This window comes from Aotus nancymaae, unplaced genomic scaffold, assembly GCF_030222135.1.
Source record: "Aotus nancymaae isolate 86718 unplaced genomic scaffold, 86718_ANA_hifiasm-v0.15.2.pri h1tg000006l, whole genome shotgun sequence".
Taxonomy (NCBI): domain Eukaryota; kingdom Metazoa; phylum Chordata; class Mammalia; order Primates; family Aotidae; genus Aotus; species Aotus nancymaae.
Window position 1 is genome coordinate 65,675,770 of NW_026988417.1, and position 22,399 is coordinate 65,698,168.

Here is a 22,399-nt window from a genome sequence, read left to right on the forward strand (position 1 = left end):
TTTATTTTAGCATTCTTGTATTTTAAATATGTAGCTCAATAATTTAAATTTAATGCCATCATGTACATATTTTGGATGCAGGGCACAGTCATGGGAGATCTCACACAGACTGCCAAAGGGTACCAACAAATAAGAGGAGTGAATTAAAAGACCACAAAGCTTTAAAAAGGAGGCACTACTCACAATGTTCATCAGGGTCAGGAGGTAGTTTTGGACGTGCTCTTTGCCGTGGAAGCGGACCACAGAGTCATCCACTCCCAGCAGTACCTCAATGTTGTAATCGTTTTCTCCCGCGTGTCTGCGGCGTCTCATTGTTTCATTCAGCTGCTGGTGGATGTTGCCATAAGCAGTACCTAGATCATCAAGGCCTTCCAGGTCCGATTCTATTAAGAAACAAAAGGAACCCGGAATTTCAGTTTCCCCAACAGGCCTTCCAATAACTTCTTAAAAGAATCGTCTCTGGGGCCTACAATCATCATTCACAATCACTGACATGCTGCTTTTCAGTTCATTCCTCAAATAATATGCATACGCATATGATCAGACAGACCTGCTACAAATTCAACATAGAACAGCTACACTGAGGGTAAAATCATATTATTATACAGGGAGTGGTGCCATCATAGCAGACTGACTATCCTGTAAGGATAGGAGTGGTTCAGTTTTTCTCCCAGCAAACAGCCAAGGAGTGGGGGTACAGAATATATGCTGGATATATAGTTATTAAATAGAGATCACAAATAAAAATAACTCCAGTACGTTTACAGCAATTAAGTTACTATAACCATGGAGTATAAAACTGGTGTCAAATAAATTTAAATTGCTCTTCTTTCCAGTAACCTTAACTTAAAAATCAAATTATATCATGGCAATACAACAGCATCAAGTGATATGATTATGAGTCACTATGTATTGCTTTATTTCTTCTGAATATGGTTTTCTAGTGAATGCTGCTAGTGAAGAAGTGGATATACAGGGTATTTACTATATACATATGTGTGTGGCAGTGTATGTGGATAAGATAGTATATAATATACAGGATATATGTTATATACATATGCCAATAAAATATATGTGTGTGTGTGTGTGTGTGTGTGTGTGTGTGTATGCAGGGATGTACAGAAAACTATAGTTATCTACATTTGCACTGGCCATCATTTGAATGGCAAGTCATTTCAGTTACCATATATCTGAATCTAAGATATTCAAGTAAGAAGTCAGTCAGAAAATAACCTATATTCAAAAAAAAAAGTAAAAATAATTTCCTATTTAATGCAGTTCAAGAAACTTACATTTTTTACTTTCCAAATGAACATTTCATACCCCCCCCCACACACACACATATATACACACATACCTATATATATGGAAAGAGTGAGAGAGACATCATCAGGTTTTAATGACCTAAGTTATCTGTTTTTAGATGACTAGATTTTTTTAAGGAAAAAATGTTTTAGTGAATTAAAAAATAAAATCATTTGGATTAAAATTAAAATCAAAACTTCTGGTGCATTAAAACAAAAATATATTCAAGTATATAAATTAAAATCAAAATCAAAATTAAAATTTTTGCATAAATTTAACTGCAAAATTAAAATGAAAATTAAAATCAAAACTGCTGGTGCATAAAAACAAAAATATATTCATTTCAAGTATATAAAACTAGGAAAGGATTTTATTTTATAAACTGCCTTGATGTCTAAAACAAAAACTTATCTAAACACAGGTTTGACAGAACCAACTCTGACTCATGCTTTATATGAAGGTTTACTTCATGCTACATTGGGACTCGTAAGCCATTTGAGTCAGCATCTGACATTAATAAATAGATATTCTCCTCTCCACCTTTGTGGCTTTAATAAAATTAAGACAGGGGAAAAATAGGTGTCTCTTGGCTGGGAAGATTGATGACCAAGCCCTAGCCACAAAGGATTCGAAGTAGTGAAAGTACAGATCAGGCTCACACTCTTTCTACCTTTAAAAAAATATACAGAAACACAAACACCCTCCCTTACAAGTAGGGCCACAAGCTCTGAATGTGACTACTCAGGTTTGAAAGCTATACTTTAATTCACTTTGACCTAAGCCCAACTGCTAGCTCATTAGCTGGGAAAATTCTCCTCACCAAGGAATTACACTGGCTCCACAATACATAAATAACTCTCACCATCATCCACATCAAACAGAAAGCTTTCCTCAAAAGTTTTCAAGAGCTGCAAACCCTCACTGAGGTCAAGACACTACTACACCTGCAAATAGCTTTACTATTCTACCTCAAGTCTTTTCACACACTTGAGAATGTGAAACGTTGTGATAGCTAGTGTACAAATATAGGAAATTCAGACATGAGCTCTCAGTTCTAAAAATGGCTCTTTTTGGCAGAACGCTCAGAGAAAACGTCCAATGGAAATATACCAGCAATGTTATTATATCATGAAGGCTGATGTGTGAATGAAGAAGGCTGAATACTTGTTTCAGAAAGGCAGTTCATTCTGCTTTAACACACCTTTGGTTTGGCCTTTGCAAGCCTCTTTAAATAGGCAGTTTTCTGGTAAGGAAACAGAATCTTTTTTTTTTTTTTTTTTTAACTGCATAAGAAACCTGGGAAAGAAGGGAGCCTTTGAAAATCAAGAATACTTTTGTCCCTACTTTCCTCCATGCTGTGCAGTGTTCTTTCCATGTTTCCTAAAATGCACAATATCAAATATTTCAAAGAAAGACAATAGGATAGCTTCTGGTACTTTGTACTTATACTCTCATTATAATTACAGAGAGCTCTGAGGCTGTGAAATATCTTCATTCATAATGAATTTGTCTTGGTAAAACTGCAAAATAATGGCAAAATTATGACAGTAAGAGAAACTGACATAGTTGACTCCATCTTGCTTCTAACCTCCAGGCTGCTCTTGGCAATTTCCGGGCATAGGCCAAACTAACGTTGGGAGGAATTTAGTTCATAGTTTAACCTTAAAGCAAGGATGACCATAGCCCTTCCCACAACTAAACTTCCTTTGTAAAACTAAAGAAAGACCACTAGGTTAAGATTATGAATGAGGTCTGAATTCTTTTAAGATACAGGCATGGCCGGGCGCGGTGGCTCACGCCTGTAATCCCAGCACTTTGGGAGGCCGAGGCGGGTGGATCACGAGGTCAAGAGATCGAGAGCATCCTTGTCAACGTGGTGAAACCCCGTCTCTACTAAAAATACAAAAAATTAGCCGGGCATGGTGGCGCATGCCTGTAATCCCAGCTACTCAGGAGGCTGAGGTAGGAGAATTTCCTGAACCCAGGAGGCGGAGGTTGCGGTGAGCCCAGATCGCGCCATTGCACTCCAGCCTGGGTAACAAGAGCGAAACTCCGTCTCAAAAAAAAAAAAAAAAGATACAGGCATAATTAAATGATAAACCACTATTGTTCCAGTATCACAAGATTGAAAACTTTCCCAATTCCTTCTTTCTTTCTTTTTTTTTTTTTTTTTGTTGTTGAGACAGATTCTTGCTCTGTTGCCCAGCCTGGAGTGCAGTGGTGTGATACCAGCTAACTGCAACCTCTGCCTCCTCGGTACAAGTGATTCTTATCCCTCAGTCTTTGGAGTAGATGGGATTACAGGTGAACACCACCATGCCCAGCTATTTTGTGTGTGTGTATTTTTAGTAGATATGGTGTTTCACCACATTGGCCAGCCTAGTCTCAAATGCCTAACCTCAGTGATCTACCCACCTCAGTCTCCCAAAGTGCTAGGATTATAGACATGCGCCACCACGCCTGGCCCCAGTTACTTCTGTAGATAGCACCACTATTGTGGAACCTAAGATTGAATTGAGATATCTTTTAGACTGTGCACTCTGGCAACCTACTGACACCACCCAAATGCATGACTCAAGACTCAGCTGGTACTGTGGCCCCCAGAGGTGGACTCAGCGTATGATGAACATATTCCAACACCTATTGAAGTGGTATCATTGTCTGGGGTAAATACACAAGGTTCGTCATCTTGTGCCAAGGAAATTCAGTATGGGGACACACACAAGAAGTGGTTTTAGGAACAGAGGTTTAATAGGCAAAAAAGAGAACAAGGAGAACAGCTCTCTCTCCTGTGAGAAAGACGGGCACCGGAATGGTGCTTCCAGCTCTCAGCAAAGTGCACTGAATTTTACAGACAGGTTTGAGGAAGTAGTATTTGATTTACATAGGGCCCACAGATTGGTTGGACCAGGTGTGACATTTACATAGCATGCTAGGAAGCTGGCCACCTCACCCTAATCTTATTATTTAAATGGGCTTTCCACTTGGTCAGTGCCATGTTGTCTCCTCACTGTACGTGTGGCTGGCAAAGAGAAGAGAAGATGGAGCTGCCATGTTGGATATGCCTAGCCCCCAGGTAGCCTCTTTCCTATTGGCACAACTGCTGGCATTCACCCGTACAAGTTTTTAGCTTGCCTTTCTATGTCTGGAGCTAGATTTTATAGGTTTCTCTTTGTTTGAAAAGAAAATGATTTGGGGACTGCTTTTCATTAAAAGAAAAACCTTACCAAGAACTTCCCTACCCTCACTATCTGCCTAAATAATTTCTTCTTTACTCCAAACAATCAGCAGCACCCATTCCTTAGTCCCCTCCTTACCAAACTATCTTTGAAAAATCCTAACGTCTGAGTCTTTAGGGAAACAGATTTGAGTAATAACTCCACTTGCCAGGTGGCTTGAATGGTGCTAGCTGAGTTGGGCAGCAGAGAGTAATTTACGTAATAACAGAATTAGCAGAAAAAAGGAAAATCCGAACTACAGAGAGCTTTCTAACAGGTGTGTTCTCAATTGAGCATTCAAAAGGAAAAAAATGTCTCTACAAGAGGTAGAGTAGTGTTATTAGTCTCATGCTTCATTCCAAAAAGGTGATTCTCACAGTGCTTTTTAAGCTTCTCAGAAACACCAAAGGCAATCCCCTCTGAGTTCCTAGAGTTAGTTTTCTTTTTTAAAACTTTTTGGGAAAACCTAAGTTTTTGAAGTTTACCTTGTGCATTTAATTAATACTTTGGTAACATTTTAATTGTATCCTTTTGTGCACCCCCTAGTTTTCCAATTGCTGTATATGAATTTGCAGAAAATGATAACTTTACTATAAGGCCCATTTTATCAGAATGAACTTTTGAGGGGCATATAGGTGTTCAATCAAATAATGAATACAGTCATGTTTAGTGTTAACTACAGGATAATTAATGTTACATCAGAATTTTGAACTTACTAAACAGATAAAGTAGACTATAGCTTTCTTTGCTGATTATGGACACTAAGGCTTGAAACATTTCTAGGAGTATGGCATGTTCATATGCTTAATCATATTTATAAGAAATCGAAGTATAGGATTAGTGAAATTGCTCCCTACCCTAGAAAAATTCCTCTGTTCTGAAAAAGGACAGGAAACAAAGGTAAAATTGGAAAGGTACAAGTTCTGAATCTAATACAAATACATTTGGGGTTGGAATGCAATTATAAGCATACTATTATAGAGACTGTGATAAAACCATCTACTCAATATGCATTCTCTCTTCCCTACAGAGCAGAATGTTAATTTTATTTGAAATAACAAACTCAGCCAAAAGTCACTCCCAATCTCCGTGTGACTAAGAATTACATGTGACTCATTATAAGCCAATGAGATCTAAGCAGAAGTATTGCTTATATCTTGGTGGCTTATGGCTCCTCAAAGGAAGACAGTTCATTCCAGTAGGTGCATATGCCTTTGGCCCTCCACTCAATATTCCTTTCTGCTGCCTGGAATGTGGACATGATGTCAGCAACTCTATGGGTTGACCTTAGGATCAAGGGACATGCTGAGAAGAGTAGGGTCTGACTCTTTAAAGGAGTATGACTCCTCAGTGACTGTAGACTTATCATACCTAAAAACCTGGATTACCTAAAAAACAGACCATTACATATGAGAGGTAATATGTCTATTATGTTTAGGTCACCCTTCTAATGAGTTTTCTCTTGTATGCCACTGAATCTAGTCCTAACATACATGACAAATTTTAATTTTGTTGACTAGGTTCTCCCAGTATTCTTACTCCCTATGGGAATGCAATCCAATTTTCATGTGACTAAGTGAAGGATAAAATAAGACTCATGTTACCAAAATGTGCCACAGTAGCTTTCTTTGTAGTGCATTATTTCAGAAAATGAGAAAGCATCATATTGGTTTGCAGTAACAAATAATACAGAATGAGACTATATATAAAACTCTGGCCTTCTTCATGAACAGAAAACTCTTATGAAATGAAGTAACTGGAATACTACAGGCTGGATTTTCCAAGAGTAGGTGGAGATCGTATAATCAGAGCTAAAAATAGGTTTAAATTCCAACAAACGTCATCTGTCAACATCAGAAGCAGAGAGCAGTTAATTTAAATAATTGTGTTAACCTGTTTGTTTCATACAACAGTAATTTTTTAATTGACATCTTTTAAAAAATTTTTAAAGTTATCATTTCCTAAAAGGATACAGTAACAGCATCTCCACATATGCGGAGGCACTATTCTACCAAGATATAAAATATTTCAGTGAAAAGAAGCTCTATCCTTCACAAACTGGGAAATTCCATAATGATAGTTCAAAGAACTATATTCAGGCCAATTTATGATGTCAATTCAAAAGTTTCACTAAGTAACTGTTGCTTTTATTTTTTAAAGACATAACCATTGAGTGAATATTAGTTTCCGTTATTTCTTTTCCCCAAAAATTCTAATTCTAAAATACACGTGTTTGCTTTTGTTTTTACTGACTACTTTATGGAATAACATGACATTTTTTAGATGGGAAACATCTTACCTTTTAAGGAAAATATGTTTTTATGCTTTGGGTTTGTGATTACTAGCTAATGAAATTTCAAAAGTCCCTTTAACGTCCAAAATACAAACTCTGACTTGCAATAAAATTTTTTTATATGTCAGCTAGAATATTTCTAACTGCAAATAAAAAAAACTTAAAGTGTCTTCAGCAATAAGTAAACATACTAATTCACATAATAAGAGTTCCAGAGGTATGGTGATTCCTGCTTAATCCATCAATAGATCATCAAGGACTCAGTTCCTTTCATCTTTCCATATCCTGCCATTCTTGGTGTACAAACTTTGTCTTCAAATTAGCTCCTTTGATTATTTCAAAATGTCTGCACCAATTCTAGCATCAAAGTCATGTCCAACAGATTGTGTCTTCCTGCATTACTTTCTTAGGAATAGGTAAAAACCTTTCCTAGAAGCTCTGTGGTAACATTTAACTCCATGTCTCAGTGGCCATAATTGAAATAAAAGAGGAGGAAACGGATGTTATACAGGTTACCCACCTTGCTGAAATCTTTTTCAGATCTTTCTCTTCCTTCATCCTTTAGCAAAAGTCTTCCACTGGTCTCTTTTATACCTAGCTTGCATTAATGCATTTCATGTTTAATTTCTTCTGTTATAATCTGTCTAGAGATAACTTCTGCATTCTTTTGGCCTCAACATTTTTTTGAAAGGTAAAGTCCTTCATTTCCATAGTGGTGGATTCTCATAATTGTTGCTCATTCCATCCCACTGCAACCATTTAATTTCACTTCAGTGATTTATTGCTGAAACATTTGGGTGTGGGCAAGGTTGTCAGATAAAATACAGTATTGTTTGTTACATTAAAATCCAAGATAAACAACATTATTTTTATTATAGATATCCCACAGATATTGCATGAGACACACTTAATACTAAAAACCTACTCATTGTTATATCTGAGATTCAAATTTAAATGAGAACGCTATAGTTTTATTTGATAAATCCAGCAACTCTAGGTGTGGGAGAATTATGTTTCTCCAGGCTGTGCATGCAGTTATATGAACTTACACCTGCTTCATCTCACTTTTCTCCTCTACACTTCCGTCTTCAGCCCTAGCAGTGGACATTCACCTGGCATGGCCAAGTAGTATATGCCATTTCCTTGGCTCCAGTACTTGGTTAATAGATGTTCAAATGGCCTAAATTATGCTAACAAAATTGTGAACTAGGATTTTTTAATTTAGAACTACCAGGAAAGAAAAGTTCTCATTACTACGCTGAAAACTGGCAGAATATAAAAATGAAGGTATTTACGGCATGAGAAAAGCTGTTGTTCTAAGTTAATGCTACAAGAGGAAAGTGGAGACTACTAACAGAGAATAGACTATACTCCAATGATGAGTATGAGCCCGTGAATTCACCCTTTAATTTCTGAAAACTTGGCCTTTTCAGTTTCACAAAACAATAAACTACTGCTTCCTCATGTTCTGATTTTACTGCTTTTTTTTTTTTTTTTGTCCTTTTGCTTAGACAGTTTATGTAAGTTCCTGACAGGTGAAACTAAAAGCAGCCTGACAAATAAGCCCATTTATACCCTTTCCCTGCTGCGCTCATCAATAGTCCTTATTTTCCTTCTCATTCTTCTGTAGTCAACTATTCTGAGGCTACATGGTCCTTTGAAAAAGACTACACATTCTGTCTTATTTCCCAGTTTGATTGTTTTATTCTCTCTGTTCTATTTTAAATGAATGATGTTGTTACTAGGAATTTGTTTCTTAGTTTCTTTTGTTCTTATTCAGCTAAATCATAACTAATTCTGGAAGACAGCACAGTTTTTAATTTTCACATTTTAATGCTCTAAACATTTAATAGCATTTTAATTAACATTTTTCTTTCTCTTGACTAAATTATATACTTTCTTATTTATGGCTTTTGTAGTTCAGCTCTAGTAAAACAAGGAGGAAACAGAACAGTAGAGGAAGAGACCACCACACCCAGTTACTAGGTTACATTCTAGTAATCTTAGACTGCTAGAAATTAGTTTTGTAAACAAGCTCAATTGCATAGAAGAGACGTACGATTCCCTTTCATAGCTGTCAATTTCGAAGCTCATGATACTTCCATCACTTGCCACCAAAATGCAACTTTATTAAAGATAGAAAATCTCTTCACCTCAAACTTCTCCAGAAACTCTACATTCGTAAGTTAAATCACTCCAATATGGAATGATTAAGAAAAACATAAACGCATCATTACAGCCAAACTATTAACATTAGCATTTGCCACTTATTCTGTCAGATAAGTATTTAAAGACCCTGGACACCATTTTGTGTCGCACTGCTGTAAGCACTGGGAATCCAGCAAGGACAAAACCAACATGTTGCTTATCCTCATGGAACCTACATCCCAGTGATAAGAACTGTCAAATAGGGTAAAAAGAGTAAAACAGGAGCAAGGGAGCAATAGGGACAAGGCAAAATTTTAGATAAGGTTCTCAAAAGAAGGTAGCGAATGGGCAGAGATCTTGCAAAGTAATGCAGTAAGCCGCACAAATATCAGTTATATTTGACTGAGATACATGTAAACTTTTTATGAGCATATTCAAATTTATATTACAGATTTTTCAGAAAAAAGGTTGTAGGATATAATACAAAGAAAATCAGAATAGGCTCAGGAGTGCAGCAAGCAGACTTTCTAAAATGGCTCCACTAAGATGTCCTGCCCTAGTCCCCAGAACCTGTGCCTGTGATGAGATATCATTCCTGTGATTATGTTATATTATATGGTACAACTGACCATAAGATAGAAACATTATCCAAGTGGGCCTGATCTAACCTCATGACACAGTAAAAGCATAGTGCTTTCTCTGGCTGGTGGCAGAAGGGAAAGTCAGAAATAATGAAGCAGGAGGAAGATTTGATGTACCATTACTGGCTCTGGAGATGGAGGGATTCTTTTCCTGGACAAGAGAGAGGTATCTAGTTGCTGACAGTGAACCACAGCCAACAGCCAGCAAGGAAATGAGGATCTCAGCCTGCAAAAACAGGGACCTAAATTCTGCCAACAACCTGAATAAGCCTGGTAATGGACTGTTCCCAGATCCTTCAGACAGAACTTCAATCTGGCCCACACCTTAATTTTGGCCCTGTGATAAATTAAGCACAGAACCAGCCCAGCCACCTTAGACTTCTGACCTATAGAACTGTGAGCTAATAAATAGGCACTGTTTTAAGCTACTAAATTAGGGGTGATTTATTATGCAGTAATAGAACAGAAAATGATAAAAGGAGAACTGAGCTCTAGTTCCAGCTCTGCTATGATGGAACTCTGTGATTTTGAGAAAGATGCTAAACTCATCTGACCTTCAGTTTCCTGAAATAAATAGGCTGTGCTAGATGATCACTAACATTTTCTTTCCAGCCTAATTTCCATAATTAATAATTAGGCCATAATTTCAACAAATTATTAAAGATGGTTATTGTTTTGGCTATTTTGGTCATATATGATTGATCGTACTTATAATTTATTTGATGCTAAATTCAATGTCAAGGATACAACCATCATTAAAACATTTTTATGTGAAAAAATGTGCTACACTAAAAGAATCTATATTATGATACAAAATATAGTACTTTATCACAATAAGAGATAATCTTCCCATTCTCCCATTTAAAGAAGAGCACAAGAGTGCCCATAAACTCTGGAGACATCAGCAGTCATATACAATTTTCCAAGAACATCTTACATCTCTTTTCTAAAACATAAAATGTTACCTATTTTTTTTCAGATTTTATAAACAACCTGTTTTCTAAAAGGTGAAACTTAGACATTTTTTATGTATTATATATCCACAGTAAAGACCAGAATTTCATACTAACTGATTAAAAATTTACTTCATATTGCTTTGTTATGATGCAATAAAATTTTATTAACATATATATACAGTTACTTGCAATAAAATTTTACTAGAGTTCCAAACATATGGAATTAAAATGTATATTATTATGACATCAAATTATTGAAGAAGTGGTCATTCTACATTTTTAAAAATCTAAAGCACTTTTGTGAATAATACTGATCAGTTTTGACTGACATTCAGATTGGTGAGTTTTTATATCATACATAGTCAACACATTTAAGCCACAGTAATTATTGTGAATTTAAGGTAGATCTATGACAGAACAACATTTGCTACCTAATACTATTAATGGAATAATATAATTACTAGTCCACAAATCTTTCTTGCATTTAAATAAAATTGTTGAGCCATTCCTTAAGTGATTTCCATTAAAGACACTTATTTGCCAATATAAAATTATCCTTAGTCTAAGGAATAAAATATGCCAGAGGAGAGAAACATTGTTACATTTTACTACATAACTGCATGTCTATAATATATTCTCTGAAATAGTATCAACCATATGGATGCAAAAAAAAATGGGCATTATTGTATCTTCCATGTTTTCTAAGACATATAAAATACAGATTTAATGATTGCGTTAATATTTGTTTGCTAATTCTAACCTTTTTTGTCAGTTACCTGTTGGTTTGGACAGATTTATTTTTCTCATCATTATGGATTGCATTTTCTTGCTTCTCTGCAAACTCAGTAAGTTTAGATAGGAAGTCTGACATTGTGAATTTTACCATTTTGGCTGCTGGATATATTTGTATTCCTATAAATATTCTTGAACTTTGTTCTTGGATGCAGTTAAATTACTTGACAAGTTTGCTCCTTTCGGGTCTTGCTTGTAAGATTTATTAGCTGGGGTCAGAACAGTGCCCATCTACAGCTAAAGACTGACCACCACTGAGGACCGACCCTTCTGTCTACTCTCCACTGTGATGTGAATCATGAGATATTGCAGTCTGGTTTGTGGAAACACGCACCTATTCCCAGCCCCATATAAGTACCAGGCACTGTTACCTCTGATTTTTTTCAGGTGGCTCTTTTTCAAGCATTGTGTAGTATCCTTACATATCTATGCGATGATTGGGACTCAGCTGAACACCAGAGAAGGACCCCTGCAGATCTTTAGAGTTGTATCTCTGTATGGCTCTTCTCCCATTCTCAGTCCTATAAACTCTAGCCACTTTCATCTCTCCAGGTTCTCAGCTTTGGCTTCTCAACTCTGGGAATTGGTTAGGCTCTACCTGGTTTCCCTTCCCTGGAATTCATCTGGAAATCCTCAAGACAATAAGCTGGGGCAATCCTGAGGCTCACCTCACATGTTTCTCACCTCTCAGGATCGCTGTCATTCATTGCCTGATACCCAACGTCTTGCAGACTGTTGTTTCAGACATTTTGTCCACTTCCAGTTGTTTAAAGCAAGAGAGTAAGTGCAGTCTCTGTTATCCTATCTTGATCAGGAGCTGCAGTTCACTAAATTTGGTTTTGCTGAGAACATATGGTAGCTTAGAAGCTTGGATTTACAGTCATGTTACCCTGCAACATGACTTAAAATTTTCAACAGCCATTTAGCTTTCCTTAAATGATTTTCTATACATATTTACTTGGACTTGAAGTTAGGCAGTAGTGAAATGTACAGTGAGAACTCTGAAAATGTCCCTTTAATTAAAAAAATTTACTTTTATGAGACATTAAATCTCCTTTAGTATGTCCTTGCAGCACACAGTATCATGGAAGAAAGGGCAAATAAGGTTGAATAGCATTTAGGAAATTTCCAACAAAAAAAAAATCACTTCACTTTTCTCATAAAAGAATGTGAACTTCTTTGTTCATTAAAAGCTATATGAGTCCAAAGGTACTGTAAATGTGTTTACGGGAAGAAACTGTCTTCCAAGAGTAGCAAAGAAAAAAAAGTGCGTGTTAACTAAGCACAAACATGGAAGGAGTTCAAAAAATTAAAACCTTAGCAAACATGGATATCACCTTACAGTCCAAAGAACATGATGTTTAAAATATTCACTGAATATGTTTTGCTCTGAGTTTTTCAGAAAATTATAAATGAGATTTTTAAAAATCATATTTAGATGATAGAAAATTGGGGTAAACTTCAGAAAGCCATGTTACAGAGGTTAAGGCAAGAAATAAATTTTGTAAATTAGGGTTCATTGTGAGCCATTTCAGAAAATCAACAGCAAGGGTAACAACAAGCAGTACGAAACAGCTCACTCAAAACAAGTCATTTTGTGATAAGTTAAGGAAAGCGGTACAATGATGATTCATGCTGTAGTGGGTTCTTTTATATCGAATTTCATCTTTCTAGATTTTAAAGGTTCTTTATGTGTTTTTAGTCCAAGAAACCAAAACATTTATACATTCAATTCAAACTGAGGAATGACATATTTGAAAGGTTATCCTGGATGTAGTGAAAACACTTTACCACTCACTGTCACCAAAATCAATAAATACAGATATTTTCTTCAAATACCAAAAGGGAAACCTAGGCTATAGGTAGCAGCTACAGGTAGCAAGTCTATTTCTAAGAAAGAATGTGATTCCACATCTCAATTCATTCAGTAGTTTTAAAGACCTAACAAATTAGTAATACAAGGAAAATCTTCACATCTAAAGATGTTAGAATTACTAGAAAAGGTTCATTACCACCTTCCTGGAAGGACGTCTCCTCCCTTTTTTTTCTCCCTCTCTCCTTCCATCCATCTATTTCAAAACATTTCTTGAACACCTTTTCAGCACACAACCTAATCTACCTTCTACAAACAAATGTGAATAAGCCAAATTCCTTTCATAAAGGAGGTCACAGCTTAATAGGAAAGAAGGATATGTAAACAGATATTTTCATGTAAGATATTTGTGTAACTGAGGAAGAATCAGTTTACTCTATCTGGAAGAATCTGAGAATGTGTCAACAGAGGAGGTGACATCTACACTGAATTTTAAAAGATGCATAGATATTAGACATGAAGAAATATGGAGGGCCTTCCAGACAATGCTCATAATGCATGCAGAAGACTAAAAACTACTGATATGTTGGGGGAATAGAACTTCAAAAAGGTTGGAGCAAAAATAAGTGACTATTTATGTTGGAAAATGTGGTTGCTAAGAGAGGTTGAAGTAAGATCATGAAGAATCTTAAATATTTTATCAACAGGCTTCAGGGCAGATTTCCTGGGGGCAATTATGTGCCATGCTTGTTATCTTGGCATCGATATTAGGAATGTTTTGGTTCATTCTCAAATGTGTTCTAGTTTGAACAATAAAATAAGTGGTCATTCTATTTATGTTATGGGCCTTTCAGACTCAACATGTGATTTCTAGAAGGCAGGGCTGAATCCACAAAACTTCTTTTTGTGTACTTGTATTCAATAATAACAAATAAATTGTAGTAACAGGGCTTCCATGCTCTTGTTGCAGTGATAATCTTAGCTTCAGGAGCTGAAGTGGTGAATATGGTTATTTGGGAGTCATGATTCATTCCAACCTTATAGTTCCCAATGTACTTCTAGTTAGAATTCCATATGAGACTTTGGTTAAATTAACTGAATGAACTCATATGAGATTTGGAACTCAGAATGGCAAATATGGTTATGGAGACACTGTGAAAACAGTGGATTTTTTGTAGCAGGGTCATACCTCTAGATGCTGTCTGTGTGGATGCTGGTACAGTTGCAGTAGTAAGCTGTTTGACATCCTCAGATAACATCATCGGTGGCAAGTTGGAGTCAGCAGCTCCAGCAGCAGCTATCTCAACCTCCCCTTCCCAGATTTTAGCAGAAATAGCAGCGACCAGGGTGGGCCATCTTCTGTATCATTATGGGAATTAGCCCTGGAGCCCAAGCCTTGAGGCTGCGTCTTCAATCCTTCCAAAGATTTAATGTACACTTAACTCTTTTTATTGAATCCTTTCATGCTTAAAATAGCTAATGTGGTTTCAATTTCCTAAAACTGAACCTTGACATAATATGGTAAGTTATTTAGCAAAACTGGGCCTCATATTCATGTAATAAGAAAGTTGAGCTATCCCATGACCTGCAGGATTCTTCCTACTTCTATAATTCCATGCTGTGATTTTTTTACTGTTGTGGATTTTGCCTAATACTCCTATTTTTTATCTCCCTCAGAAACTGCTTCCAATCTGGCTTCCAGCTCACTCTTCCATATAATTGTTTCACTAAATCACCTATTCATATATTTTTAGTATTTAGAAATTGTACCAAAGGCATAGGATGTGTACAAGACAGGGATAAGAGTTCACTTGGTCACTGGACAAATATTTATTGAGCACCTACTGTGTACCAGGTCCTTCCAAGTAACATATTAACTCCCTTGACTTAGTCCAAGTGTTTATTTGGATAAAACATTACTAGAAGCACATTTATCTTCATCTGGTTTGCAATTTAATAAGTGTCATCCCACCAACCTGTTAATATCCCTCCCAACCCCTTTCCATTCTAAGCTTCAGTCAGTATAGCTGCTCCTTTACAGATACTGACTTGAGTCGAATGAAGATTTCTTTTCCCTTCTTTCTAGACCACTCCCTCCATTTTTACTACTTTTTCTTTCTTCAACAGAGTGAATTATCACACATTCTCTTTACTGATTCAATCTTTCAAGTACTTTTCATTTCTCTCCTTTCCAGATGTCTCTTTAGGAGGTCCTTTGCAAGATCCTGTTCTCACCAGCTGGCTCAACATCACTACAAGGCCCTTTGCTTTTTACAAGCAGTCCCTTGGGCAAATCATTCAATCATAGAGTTTTAATGCATTTTTTGATCCTAAATTACATATCCTGAATTACAGGACATTTCAACATTGACATTCCAATGTCTTCTCATTGTTATTCTCAAGTCATTAGCTTATCTCAATATATCCTTCAACAATCTTCTTGTATAACATTTCCAGGCAATCAAAACCCTGAAGTCATTTTTACTTTGCTTGTCTCATCAGGTCATTGCCAAATTCTGATAATTCTTGATACATAACAATCTTTTATTTGTCATTCTATCTACATTTCTGTATCCAGTCTCATATTTCAGGTTCTAGACATTGGACTGTGTCTTCTCCTTCCCCATATTCTGTCTTCTACACCTATCCTATGTTCTGCCACTTAAATTATCTTCTTCAAATCTTACTCTAAGAGCTTTTGGAATTGCAAATTTCCTTTCTTTTTTCATTAAATTTCAATCTTTTGTCTTTGGCCAAACATTTAACTAAACTATATATTTATTATTGTATCCTACTTTTATTTTTTTCTCTAGAGTAGTTAATCTAGCTATTTTTCATTATATTCTACTCCATTTTTCTTTGCAATTTTACCTAATTTCATCAGCCTAGAAAGTTGTTTACCTGAACAAAATAATAACTATTAAAAAATCTTTTAAGAAACTGTTCCAAGTCTTCCTTACACCAAGGAACCAGCTTGCACCACCTCATCTAAATCTAATCATATATGGAGCAGTTCCAAAATATTTTCTACTAGTCTGTTAAGCCAAAACCTCAAAAAAATTAGGGTAGGAGGTACTCAGAGGTAAATTCATGTATTAAAATTTTCCTCTTGTTCAATGAACATCAGAGTAAATTCTTGATAGAGCAAAGAAAAGTTGCAATATAAATCACCACAGGACATAAGTTTTTATCACAATGCTTATGGTCTGAATGGTGGTGTCCCCTCCAAAACTCATGTTGAAACTTAATACTCATTGTGATGGTATTAAGATGGTATTAATAAATTAGGGTTGCTACAGAAAGGACTTGTGGAAGTTGGTTTGCCCTCTACCATGTGACAACATAGTATTCATCCCCTCTTGGCCTTTCTCCATCCATCATGTGAGGATGCAGCAACAAGGCGCCATCTTGGAAGTTGAAAGTGGCCTTCACCAGACAGCAGTGTTGGTTCTTGGTCTTACACTTTTCCCAGCCTCCAGAACTGTGAGACATAAATTGCTTTTCTTTATAAATTACTCCATCTCTCTTATTTTATTATAGTAGCACAAACGGATAAACAACAGGCTGAAAGCTAGGTATGCTCTCCATGATATTTGTTATAGTACAGCTATACTCAGGATTATGAGTTGTGAAAATTAGTATGCCTTCAACCTATCTATCCACTTTGGACGCTCCATAATACTCCAGACAGAGGGGCAGACATAAATGTTCTTGACTGCAAAATATTTTTGTAATTAAAAAACTCTGGTAATTAATTATTGAGCTTATTAAAACAAAGAGAGAAACATGTTAAAAAGTTGCCGAATGAAATGGAAACATAGCAAGCAATCAATAAATATTTGTTAAACAAATAAATGAGTGAACAAATCAGCAGGTAAATGGTTTAGGTTTAGAGAAAGTAAGTATAAATGGATCACAATGTGTCAATATGCAAAACGTGGAAGAATAAATAAACTACATCTTATCATAATATACACACAGGCACCCAATACAAAGCCAATATACAAAATTACTTGCATTTTTTATATTAGCATCAAACAAGGAGAAAACACCACCATTTATAAAACTATAAAAATAGTTTCTAATGTTTATAAGTTGACAAATAGGTGCTAGACCTCTACACTGAAAACTATAAAGATTACTTAAAGCCAGACATTACTGAGCTACTGGGCTGGTGAAAATATTTGTATTACATATTAGAGAAAATATTAATATCTAAAATAAAATACTCCTACCAAATGATAATAACAAGACAGATATCCCAATTTTAAAAAATGTTCTTAGACATGTATTTAACAAAAATAACATTCTAATAGTCAGTAGGTCATTCAAAGTTTCTCAATATTGTTAAACACCAGAAAAAAAAATGAAAGATTAAATATACCCACTACAATAGCTGGAAGACAATATCAAGCATTGAATGATATTTGGATCAACTGAAATTTTCCCTAACACCATAAAAACCCTAGAAGAAAACGTAGGCAAAACCATTCAGTACATAGGAATAGGCAAGGACTTCATGGCTAAAACACCAAAAGCATTGACAACAAAAGCCAAAATAGATAAATGGGATCTAATTAAACTCCAGAGCTTCTGTACAGCAAAGGAAACCATCATTAGAGTGAACCAGCAACCAAAAGAATGGGAAAAAATTTTTGCAATCCACGGGTCTGACAAATGGCTAATATCCATAATCTACAAAGAACTTAAACAAATTTACAAGAAAACAACAAATAACCCCATGAAAAAGTGGGCGAAGGATATGAACAGACACTTCTCAAAGAAGACATATATGAGGACAACAAACATATGAAAAAATGCTCATCATCACTGGTGTTTAGAGAAATGCAAATCGAAACCACACTGAGATACCATCTCACGCCAGTTAGAATGGCGATCATTAAAAAATCTAGAGACAACAAATGCTGGAGAGGATATGGAGAAATAGGAACACTTTTACACTGTTGGTGGGAGTGCAAATTAGTGCAATCATTGTGGAAGACAGTGTGGTGATTCCTCAAGGACCTAGAAATAGAAATACCATTTGACCCAGCAATCCCATTACTGGGTATATACCCAAAGAATTATAAATTGTTCTATTATAAAGACACATGCACATGTATTTTCACTGTGGCACTGTTTACAATAACAAAGACCTGGAACCAACCCAAATGTCCATCAACGATAGACTGGATAAAGAAAATGTGGCACATATACACCATGGAATACTATGCAGCCATATAAAATGATGAGTTTGTGTCCTTTGTAGGGACATCGATGAATCTGGAAACCATCATTCTCAGCAAACTGATACAAGAACAGAAAACCAAACACAGCATGCTATCACTCATAGGAAGATGTGCAACAATTGGAACGCATGGACACAGGGAGGGGAGCATCACATACTGCGGTCAGCTGGGGGGCGCTAGAGGAGGGACAGAAGGGGATGGAGAGGGTGGGGAGGGATAACGAGGGGAGAAATTCCAGATACAGGTGATGGGGGGTTGAAGGCAGCAAACCACCTTGCCTTGTATGTACCTATGCAACAATCCTGCATGATCTGCACATGTACCCCAGAACCCAAAGTACAATAAAAAATTTTTAAAAAAAGAAAAGAAATTTTCCTACAGAGCAGGTGGGAATGTGTATAGTTATGCTCCTTTTTAAAACCATTTGGCATTAGCAATGGAAGCTGAATATATGAATACCCTGTGACAAAACAATTCTACTTCTATGTAAAAACCAAAGAGAAATTAATGCTTATGTACATTCACCATAATACATGTACAAAAATATTTATAACTATTTATAATAGCAGAAACTTAAATATATAGTAAATTACTTATTACTATAAGATAAATTATAGTAATTTTAGATAATTGAGTAGCACAAAACAATAAAAAAAGAACAAATTACTACTACATGCAACAACATGGGCAGACCTCTTAGATATAATTAATGTTAAGTAAGAGCAGCCAGATAAAACTGAGTAAATACTCTATGATTCAATTTATATTATTTATATATACATATATACATATATGTGTGTGTATATATAAAAATATATCTACATTTTATGAAAAGGCCAAACTACACTATGTTGATATAATTCAGAATGGTAATTATCTTTGGTAGGGGAGATGGTACAGTGCCTGCTTTGTGGATGCTGGAAAAATTGAACTCAATATGTATGACAGTTACACTTGTAAATTTTGAGTGAGTGAAAAGTTTATGATTTGTGAAATTTTACTGTAGGAATACTATAGATAAAGAAAAAGTTACCAAAAAAAAAAAAAAAAGAGATTTGAATATAAATCTATTCTATCATATACCAATGACTTTGTTTGATACATGAGAATAGAAATATGAAACTTTGTAGAACATCCAAAAAACTTCCAGAAAGACATTATGTAGCAATCTAAATTAACGAGAAATGATTTATGCAAGTGTGGCTAGCAGCCTCCCACAAAGACTGCCTTCTCTTCTCCCAAAAAAGTGATTTGATAATAAAACCACTGTAAATCAATCCACAAAATTTACTTCCTAGGGGTGGAATGCCTGGCTAATGTAAGCTTTACTGGAGTTCATAGGATATGTGCCAGCTTTTTGCCAAAGATGCCTATGAGATCATTCTTCAAAAGGCCACCCCTCCTTACTCTTGACATGATATAAACCATTTTTATATTTATGTATGCTGGACATTCCTTTAGTGTACTTTATAGATCTTTAAATAAAACCAGCTGTCATTCCAGCTATCCTTAAGAAGGAAAAAAAAAAACCTTTGTCTACAACACGTTTGTATATATAAGAATCACATAATTCTTAGGGTCTATACCAAGACTTTTTACTACACTAAGCCTGGAGACTGTATTTCAAGAAGCATTCCAAGAGGTCCCAAAACAGCTAGTTTGGGTTGTACATTTATAATATACTGCTCTTTACTATGGTATGAACTATTCATTTTTTGTTGGTTATTGGTCTGCTTGTTTTAAAAATATGATGCCTTTACTCCGTGCATCTGAATTACCTTGGACGATAGAACCTAATATTATAAACAATAAACTAAACATATTCTTATCCTTCAAAAACATTACAAATCTTTTATCTGCCATTTAGATTTCATTTCTCTTTGTCCTCGCAATTTAGCAACATTATGTAAACATTACATAATCCAAGAAGGAAAACAGCTGAAGCAATGACTTTTCATATTTATTAAGAATTATCATGTACGCAAAATGATTCTTCACCAGGTCAACTCTTAATTTAACAGAGCTACCTCAGACTTGGACAGGAGACATCTAATTCTCTTATCATTATACATTCAGTGTTAGTTGACTTCAACAATTTTAAAGACTAATGTGCATTATTAAAACATAAGTGAAAGATTATAAAGTAATAAACTTACCTAGGCTGAACGAAAGGCCTAGGTGAAAGAGAGGTATGAGGCCTTCCAAAAGAAACAAACACAAAGACAGAGAGAAAAAAAAGAAACAAAACAAAGGAAATGCTGAGAAAAAGCTGAAGAAACTAGAGAGGAATAAATGATCTGCAATTTAAAAGTGGATAGTGACTAGATAAAAGTCACAACATTCAGGTTGTTTTAAGTGAGGGCACAAGACCTTCTAAACACCTGTGGCATAAAATAGAAGACGCAACATCCAACCAAATTAATTTTATAACTAGACAAGTGATTTCCTAAATAAGCAACTAAACAGACTATTGACCATATCACGAGCCCTGCAAAATGTCCTTAATTTGCTTGCTTCTGCATTTATATAAAATGGAGATACCACCCATGAGACCTATCCTGGACCTCAAGGTATTATTGTACAAAAAAACTAAAAGTAGTAAATTATTCTTGAGTTCCTCAAGATACACTGTCTAGTAATTCAGACTATCGTGCTTTTAAATTTTTATTAATTAAATTATATGAGTTAACATTTTAATGACATTTAGTATCATGAGCATGTAAAATTAAGGAAATTTTTATAGTGAAAATGTAGTCTGAGGAAAAGGCCATGAAATATATATAGCTAAATATTTCAGTGAAAGAACACAATTACATTTTCCCCCTAGACTCTGGACTCCATTTGAATATGAAGGTGCCAGAAACCCTAACACCTTGTTTTGTTTAATAACATTTTTGAAGATATTACAGTAATGCTGAAGAAATGTATTCTATCAATCAAGTACTTAAAAAGGTTAACTAAATGAATACACACTGATTATTAGTAATTATAGCAATCTGAATACATATTACCATTTAATGTATCAAACTCCTCATTGAGTTAACAGCATGGTTTTAAATAAACTAATATTTTATTTTTAAGAAATTGCAAAAATTAATAAATTATACTCTAAGTATTATCAACATTAGAATTAATTGTATATAATTAATGTACACTTTTCATTATAACATTAGGAATAATTATTCTAATAAGAGGAAGGCAGAAGGTACAGCATGTCGTTATCCAGCTCCATATATGGAAAAGGCAATTGTGGCTTGCTGATCTTACCAGGTTGCTGATGTTGGATAATGATAGTTCCCATTTTATCAATTATTTTTTTCACTGGGATAAGGCTGTATAGTTGTGTAATCAGTCAGACTGCTTTGATACTATTAACTTCTATTTACCCACATATAGTCCACCTGTGTGCAACAATCCTAGAACAATGCCTTTTACACCGTAGCAGGTTTTTTCCTTGAATTTCCTATCCCTGGACTGGGCACCTGACAGGCGCAGTGATTTAATCATGATGAAACTTAAATCAAGCAATGTCACAGCCTATGAAAAGGACACAAATTCTCAACCTGAATGCCTGAGCTCTCACAAAATTCTACAGGTATTAACCAAAGGTCCCCCCAAAAAACTTCTTTTTAGTGATTTTTGTTCTCCTAATTTTTTGACTGCTGCTTGACAGAGCAAAATAGTAAGTAAAGTAAACATTTGTTTTCATTTTCTTCATTTTAGTAAAGACAGCTTTCATGAGAAACTAAGTAACAAATGTTTTTTGTTGAAATTTACAATTTTACATAAATGAGAATATATTACCAAAGAGAAGATTGCCAGTGATTTCTGGATTATGGAAACATATGCACATATACAACCCAAATATGAAAGGTCCTGCAACATATTTTGCTTATTGGCATTGACTTTCATACCTAAGATATTTTCTTTTGTCCTTTCAAATATTAATATTTAATACTTATAATACTTTCCTTTTAAACTATT

The 22,399-nt window shown here is 35.2% G+C and overlaps 1 protein-coding gene across 2 annotated transcripts in view; it reads right to left on the reverse strand.

The window, feature by feature from the left end:
* ADAMTS3 (ADAM metallopeptidase with thrombospondin type 1 motif 3) overlaps nt 1-22,399 on the reverse strand; it is a 284,605-nt gene that overhangs the window by 63,247 nt on the left and 198,959 nt on the right. For both annotated transcript variants that reach the window (XM_012464418.3, XM_064367847.1), the window contains exon 5: nt 184-383. In XM_012464418.3, coding sequence (XP_012319841.2) covers nt 184-383 — 200 coding nt within the window. The remainder of the gene's footprint in view (nt 1-183; nt 384-22,399) is intronic.